This window comes from Gracilinanus agilis, chromosome 2, assembly GCF_016433145.1.
Source record: "Gracilinanus agilis isolate LMUSP501 chromosome 2, AgileGrace, whole genome shotgun sequence".
NCBI classification, from domain to species: Eukaryota; Metazoa; Chordata; class Mammalia; order Didelphimorphia; family Didelphidae; genus Gracilinanus; species Gracilinanus agilis.
The window spans coordinates 289871591-289879775 of NC_058131.1; the positions used below are offsets into that span (position 1 = coordinate 289871591).

At 42.2% G+C, this 8185-nt stretch overlaps 1 protein-coding gene across 1 annotated transcript; it reads right to left on the minus strand.

Annotated features, from left to right (window-relative positions):
• Positions 1 to 4475: 4475 nt before the first annotated feature.
• CCL17 (C-C motif chemokine ligand 17) lies at positions 4476 to 6359 on the minus strand. Its single transcript, XM_044659708.1, has 3 exons — positions 6287 to 6359; positions 5202 to 5322; positions 4476 to 4767 (listed from the first exon to the last, which is right to left on the minus strand). Exons 1-3 carry the CDS (start codon positions 6357 to 6359, stop codon positions 4476 to 4478), a joined length of 486 nt encoding a protein of 161 aa, XP_044515643.1.
• Positions 6360 to 8185: the final 1826 nt, after the last annotated feature.

An 8185-nucleotide genomic window follows, 5' to 3' on the forward strand; every position in this document is an offset into this window, starting at 1 on the left:
TCTTGCTGCTCTCAGGAACAGGTCCCGGAGCTGCCGATGACTCGATGGGTGCCCCAAACTTGCTCTATTTATTTTTAGCTGGGTTCGGAGCTATAGATGAGTGTGGAGGGGGTGGGGGTGGGGCGGTTGCTCAGCCCGCGATTTAGTGAGAGCCCTTTATAGCCTGGAAATGTCTCGATTCCACGTACCTTCCACGCTGTGCCCTGTTGTGGGGTTCCTCAGTTCGTCTGGACTTGTTTTTATGTCCCCTTGAGGAGTTTTGTGTGTTTCGGTCAGGAGAGGTTAAGAGCTGCTTCTTACTCTGCCGCCATCTTAACCCGGAACCTCAGTACCATATTGTTTTGATGACCACTGCTTTATAATATCTGGTTTAATATCTGGTACTGCTAGGCCACCTTCCTTCACGTTTTTTTTCATTATTTCCCTTGATATTCTTGATCTTTTGTTCTTCCAAATGAACTGTTATAGTTTTTTTCTAATTCTATAAAAGTTTCTTCTCCCTAATGAACATAGATACAAAAATCTTAAACAGAATACTAGCAAAAAGACTCCAGCAAGTGATCAAGAGGGTTATCCATCATGATCAGGTGGGATTTATACCAGGAATGCAAGGATGGTTCAACATTAGGAAAACCATCCACATAATTGACTATATCAACAGACAAACAAAAATCACATGATTATCTCAATAGATGCTGAAAAAGCCTTTGACAAAATACAACATCCATTCCTATTGAAAACATTAGAAAGTATAGGAATAGAAGGACCTTTCCTAAAAATAATAAACAGTATATATCTAAAACCATCAAGCATCATCTGCAATGGGGATAAATTAGAAGCCTTCCCAGTAAGATCAGGAGTGAAACAAGGATGCCCATTATCACCTCTATTATTTAACATTGTACTAGAAACACTAGCAGTAGCAATTAGAGAAGAAAAAGAAATTGAAGGCATTAAAATAGGCAATGAGGAGACTAAGCTATCACTCTTTGCAGATGATATGATGGTCTACTTAAAAAATCCTAGAGAATCAACTAAAAAACTAGTAGAAATAATCGAGAACTTTAGCAAAGTTGCAGGATACAAAATAAATGCATATAAATCAGCAGTATTTCTATATATTTCCAACACATCACAACAGCAAGAGTTAGAAAGAAAATCACCCTAGACCAACAGTTGGCAACCTTTTTGGCCATGAGAGCCATAAATGCCTGCGGAAGGAGGAGGCAGAAGGCGCTGAAATATGGGGTGGGGGCTGAATGGACCCCTGGGGCACATCCTGGGGCTCTGCCCAGACTGGCCGGTGGGGAGGTGGAGCCAGATATGGCTCGAGAGCCATATGTTGCCAACCCCTACCCTAGGCAATATAAAATACTTAGGAATCTATCTACCAAAACAAACACAGGAATTATACAAACACAACTACAAAACATGTTCCAAACAATTAAAACTAGATCTAAACAATTGGAAAAACATTGATTGCTCATGGGTAGGATGAGCTATTATAATAAAAATGACCATTCTACCCAAATTATTTACTTATTTAGTGCCATACCTATCAAACTACCAAATGACTTTTTATGGAAGAGGAAAAGAGCGTAGTTAGTAATATAGTGCCGACCCTACACCATGCCCTGTGCTAAGTACTTTACTAGTAGCCTATCTACAATTCTGGGAGGGAAATACTGTTGTTATCTTCATCTTACAGGTGAGAAAGGTGAGGTAAAATGACTTGCCCAGGGTCACATGGATAGTAAGTATCTGAGGCTGGATTTGAACTAGGGTCTTCTTGACTCAAGGCCCAGTGCCTTAGCCATTGCACCACCTAACTGATGTGAGGCAATTTACACCTCTGACACACAGAACCTTGATATCTTTTTCCTTCTAATGTCTTTCTTGTTCGGTTCTCCCTGGGTTCAGTGTCTCTGCTGAGCACGTCATTCTACTGGGATCCCTGGGTGAGGTCCCCTCTTTATCTCCATTTGCCTAGAGTTGAAACTCTGTTTACTTCTAGGACTGTCTCTCTGGATGGACAGAACTTCTGCTTCAACTGATTCCAGAATTAAGAAGCTTGCTTTTTATTTTTAATTTTAAAAATGATTTTATTACTTATTCATTTAAAATATTAATTATTTTAAAAAAAACCCTTACCTTCTGTCTTAGAATCAGTACATGTATTGGTTCTAAGGCAAAAGAGTGGTAAGGACTAGGCAATGGGTTAAGTGACTTGTCCAGGGTCACACAACTATGAAGTATCTGAGGTCCGATTTGAACCCAGGACCTCCTGTCTCTAAGCCTGGCTCTCAGTCCACTGAGCCTCCTAGCTGCCTCCTGCCTTCTGACTTCTCAGTGGGGGAAATCATAGTCTAGGAGTTACTAATAGGATAAGTCAAACTCTTTCTTACCACTGGTGACCATTACACTCTCTCTCTCTCCCTCCCTCCCTTCCTCTCTCCACCCCCCCTCTCTCTGCCTCTCTGCCTCTCTCTGCCTCTCTCTCTCTGCCTCTCTACCTCTCTTTTTCTCTCTCTCTGCCTCTCTCTGCCTCTCTCTCTCTCCCTCTTTCTCCCCCTTTCTTCTTTTCTCCCCCTATTCCCCCCATCCAATTAATTTTTTTAGAGCCCTGATTTCAAAGAGATATATTCTCCAGAGACATCATTTCCCACTAGTAGCCTGTCAATCCCCACCCCTATTGCAAACCTCCTTTCATTTGTGCTGCTATTAAGTCTATAAGGTGCCTCTCTGCTGCCAGGATATAACCATGAAAAAAATATGATTTCTGTTTCTATTTGCTGAATGTGAACAGACTTTTTTTTCCTTTTTCTTATAATGGCAATCCAGATTTTCTAGGCTCAATAATAATAACCTAGAAATATTTAACCTGGTATCATCATTATTCCCTATGTTGATCCTGGTTAGCATCCATTGGGCTAATTCCATCAAATGAATAGGGATCTCCTCTCTGTCTTATTGAGCAGACTCCCCACATAAGTCTAGAAAGACAATGGCCATAGGGTGCCAAGCTGACATATCTAGCCATTTGAGATGCTTCCTTTCCCTCAATTCAACCATGATGTGAGCCATAAGGTCATTCTATTGTAGCCCAATTCTACTAATACCAAATATTTTAGGACAGATTTGACTTAAGTAAGATGATTCAGGTTTGGGATTGAGATAAAATTAAACATTCTAGACCACCTGACATCTACCAAAAATTTACTTAACAGTACTTTGGAGGAGCATCTGGGTGACTCAGTGGATAGAGAGTCAGGCCTAGAGATGGGAGGTCCTGGGTTGAAATCTGACTTCAGCCACTTCCTGGCTGTGTGACCCTGGCCAAGTCACTTACCCCACTTTGCCTAGTCCTTACTGCTCTTCTGACTTAGAACTAATATACAGTATTGATTCTAAGATGTAAGGTAAGGGTTTAAAAAATCAGTACCATGGAAAGAATATCAAGTAGGGATGTAACACTAGTTCAGTGGTAATCACACCCCAATAAAACTGTCCCAGCAGACAGGCTAAACCAGTTTGAGGATAAACAAGAGGCCTCAAACACAAAGGTGAGTTAGTGGGATGTCTTACACCAAGAATTCCCCTGGCAGAATGGGTGGATGAGAACAATTTGTTTCAACAGTCATAAAAGCAGCTGAAACAGGCACTGTGGAGCTCTCAGAGTTTGGTCAGACATGGAAGATGCCAAGATCATCCACTGTCTCCTGTGCCATCACTAGCCATCCTGCCTTTTGTCCTGCCACTGGACTTGGATGATGGGAAGAATTAGTGAGGTGATGACTTTGTGCAACTCTGTTTCTCATAAATCCAATTCATGTACAAGTCAAGGCATCACTTGTGACATCATCGGTCCTCTTCAAAAATAAAGGATGAACAGCAACAATAACCATCCTTCGTGACTCAGGTCACATTCGACTTCCTCTGGGAAGTCTTCCCTAATGACAAAGCCCTTTGTTGTACTTCCAAAGGTAGTACATAAACCCTTCATAAACACGAAGCCTGACTCCCTCAAGTCTTTTCCCTCCTATCCTTCACAGTGCCAAGAACAGATCTCGGTCAGCTACACTAAGAATAATAATGGACATTTAAAGAATGCTTTAAAGTTTGCAACATTCTTTACATACAAAATTCTTCACTGATTTATTGCTCTTTAATGGAGAGTTCAATATCTCTGACTCTCACCCATAAGTTCCTTCCCACATGCCTATCCTGTCTCATGAATCTTCTCAGTCTCCATTCTTCCAGACCAGGCTTTTCTAAACCAAGGTCCCCTTTTAGTTTGTTCTTTGACTATTTGGTGATCATTTGAACACAAGAGAGACAGAACACAGATAATATGTTGAAAGAAACAAAACTTTAATATAGAGAGAAGAGAGGGTTTATCCCTCTCCCCACAACTCTCTCCTGTCCCTATAGACCCCAACTCATTTCAATTTAATACAATAGTTAAAGTGTTGAGTTTAGTTTTTGAGATGACTAGAGCTATTAAGAGATGTTGAGTTGATGTGTTGAGTTGAATTGGTTTGCCAAGTGGAGTTAAGTTGGTTTCTTGAGAGGAGTTGAGCTGAGTTGTTGAATGGTGTTTGGGAGCTGGGTGGAGTTGGGTTTAATCTATTCAAATTTTGTGGATCTGAGTTCATTTCAGGATTGGAGTCAGCTCTCTTCTTGTCTTTGGTCAAGAAACTGATGGCCTTCTTCACCCACTTTTCATCGGGGTTTGCACAGATGGATTTCTTTAGAACAGTAACAAACCTGTGTGAAGAGGATCATAGAACCACAGAATTTTGAGCTGGAAGAGACCTTAGAGAATATTTATTCCAACAAATTTTATTCTACAAAAGGTGTTAAGTTTTTTTATCTCTTCCTCTGGTCCAGGGCCAGGGATGTAAATTAGGTTGAGGAGAAGTCTGACAGGATTAGGATGAAAACTGTACCAGAAGAGGGAGGGTTTTGGTAGTTAAATGGACAGGACCTCTTCTTTTTTATATACTAGAGATGTGCCTGTGAACCTCTGAGACACAACTGCAAACAATTCCATCCTCCCCCCCCCTACAAAATTCCCTGTCTGCTTCCTCCCTAACCTGGAGATTGAGTGACAGCTCATGGCTGGTATTGTCAGTTTTGCCTTTCCCACCTCATCTGCCCCCATCCCTGGAGCTGAAGCCCAGGAGAGAGTATGAACTTACACAATGGCCTCCTTGCGACAACCTGTTGGAGTCTTGAACCATGCCACCAGCTTAGATAAGGGAATGACTGCTTTTGTATAGGTGATACAGCATGTATCATGTCCTACATTTGGTCCTCGAGCTGAGGAGAACAAGGGAAAGGAAACTGTTCTTAGCAGATTGAAGTGGAATGAGGTTTCAGTAAGCTTCAAAGGTGGCATGTTCTTCTCTTTGACTTTTTCCTTTTCTGGAAGACTTCTTTCTAGCCCACTACCCCATCCAACCCTGCACAGTGCCTGACACATATTAATAAATGCTTGTTCCCTCCCCTTCCCCAAAGCATTGCCCTCTTTGGCTTGGGAATCAATAGAAGCAAGGGACATAAGTGTCTGAGACCTCAGTTTTTCTAGGACCTCAAGGAGTGAAATGATCATAGGATCACATACTTAGATGACATTGAGTCCAACCCCTTTATTTTACAAATGAAGAAACGGAGATTCGGAAAAGTTAAGTGACTTGTCTAAAGTCACACAACAAATAGCAGAGCTAGGATTTGAACCCAGATGCTCAGTCTCATATCCATCACACTTTCTGCTCTATCAGGCTTACTAGAGATGCCTGGTATACCTTCCCTTTTTTTGAATGGAGCGGAGCCATTGGGTCATAGATAGATTAAAGTCCACCTGTACCCCACAGATCTAGACCCACCATCTCCATTTGATGCAGAACATTATTGAGACCAAAACAGAATAGTACAGACTAGATTCCTCCAGTGGAATCTATGGAAAGAAACATGAACCTTTCTATAGAAGCAAACAGAGGCATCTTGCTGTGGAGATATAGATGCCTTGATTAATGAGAATGAACTTCATAGACTAGCACCTAAACAAGCAACTTCTGGCACTTTGTCCCGTCACCTAGAGCCTTTCCCCTATATATCAATAAATAGCCCACTTGTTGGATATCTTGACTCGTCCCAAAATTTCCTCTGCTGCTGTTTTCTCACTGCACTTCCCACTCCTCCCAACATGTATCTGTCCTCTGTCCTATTCTTGATAGTGCTCAGGATACCTTTCATTTTTTTTCTTGGTTCGCTAGTTCCTCACCTGAGTGACTGTGCTGAAGAAGTATCCCAAGGAAAAGGGCCACCAGGAGAGACATCTTCAAGTCTTTTATCATCCCAGTGTCCAGAAGATGCTCCCTTTCTCTCTTCCAGCTGTGGCTGAGAGCTGAGGGGCAGAGCTGGCTTATTTATCCTCTCAGGTGGACTACTTCCCACTTTCAACTCCCACCACATCTGGGGTAATTCAAAGAACTTGCAGACAGATTCAGGAAAAGTCTGGAATTGGAATATTTGCGGCTTTCTAGAGAATGGGCTGAATGCAGAAGACAGGCTAGGAAAGAAATGACAAAGATGACACACTTCTCCTTTTGAAAGGGAGGTTCTTGATGCTTCATTAGCAGAACTGAAAGTCTATGTCTAAACTCTGTTGAGGTTAATATATTTTTAAAATCTGCAGTTAGACTCAGTGGGGGATAACGATGAAGGAAGCACAAACTCGGGATGTCAAATCACGATTCCATTTAATCTAGCAAGTACTGAATGACTAATCGTCTGGCCCTGTTTGGAACAGTGGAAATAATTTAAACGACCCAATCTGAGGGTGCCTTTGCACCCAAATTAAGGAAGCCTAATGGAATTGACTCCCTATCTATCAGCAGAGCAGAGTATCTCTAGCCACCACATCTGTTGTCTAGACTGTTTTGTTTTCCCCTTAGCAGAAACACCCTAAATCTACTTGAGAGTGTGTGGAACAGGGGTGGAGACCACCTCTCACAGAGGTACACTTTTCACAATGAAAGTTCAGAGTCAGAAGTTATGAGCAGAAAAGACAGTTTATTTCTCTTTCATGAAAGAGGTCATCGCCCCTAATCATAAGGCAAATTCACCCTGTTCTGGTTGATCCTAGCCTTTTATTGCCTTTAACCACATGCCCCCCCATTCCCCTCCTCCACCTCCTTTCCCTGTCTGCCCCCCAGAAAGTGGGGAGCCAAAACTTATAGGCTAAAGCTTTGCCCAATCAGACAATAGTACAACCACAGTTTTAACACCTATAGCATGGCATAGAAACTTTTGACACAGACACCTGTAAGCATTGGCACATACTCAGGGGCACAGCTTAATAGAAGCAGGGGGTCCAGTTAGGATGATATACTTATCAGCATATTTTGAAGCTGGCATCCTGCTTGTCCAGAGACTTTCAGAAAACCTATTTTGAGAGCAACACATAGCCCACTCCTCACAATAGTAAGATTCTCCTCAAGCAATTTCCTTTCCATCCCATCGTGCTTTTGGCCAGTGGAGGCAGAGCCATGCAGATTGGCTTGGAACTTCATTTAACAACACTGGAGGGGGCTATTCCTGCAGCTCTACTCAAATCACTGGTGCTCCCTAAAAGGTAAGAACTAGAGGTTTGTCCCCCAGCTTGCAGCCAACCATTTGACCACGTTGGGGAGAACTGAATCCCCTTAATAAGAAAAAGCATTTGCATCTGGCTCACAAACTAGATAATTATGATCTGGCTTATTATCCCTTCTGTCTGCAGCAGCAAATGCCCCTTTTACTGTCTAGGGGTTGTTGATAAAACAACTGTCAATATTATTTCCTTCTGGAGAGGTTCATCATCTTCACCAATACGGGCTTGGCTAAGCGTCATGGGAAAACCTCTGTAGAGTCTGTAGACAGAAACTTGTAGACGATGGAGTCTAACCCTGCTTGGCCTAGTGAGTCTAAGCAGTGGAGTCAGAACTAGCCATTTGGCACCTGGACCGACCAGCAAGAACCTTCAAATGAACTTTGTAATTTGTGATAAAAAATAATGAAAATAATAAAGACAAATTTGGGAGCAGGGGATTAGCTACTGTGGTAGTTTCTACACTGCTGAAGAAGTGTGTGCGTTCAGTGTTGTCCCTAGGGACAAAGCACCCCACTACCATTCCCTAAA

Bases quoted from the DNA above. Each gene is read 5' to 3' on its own strand.
- CCL17 (XM_044659708.1), bottom strand. From the start codon at position 6,359: ATGATAAAAGACTTGAAGATGTCTCTCCTGGTGGCCCTTTTCCTTGGG. The intron at 5,323-6,286 runs GTGAGGAACTAG...TGTTCTCCTCAG, and splicing joins TCTTCAGCACAGTCACTCAG to CTCGAGGACCAAATGTAGGA. The intron at 4,768-5,201 runs GTAAGTTCATAC...CTCTTCACACAG, and splicing joins TGTCGCAAGGAGGCCATTGT to GTTTGTTACTGTTCTAAAGA.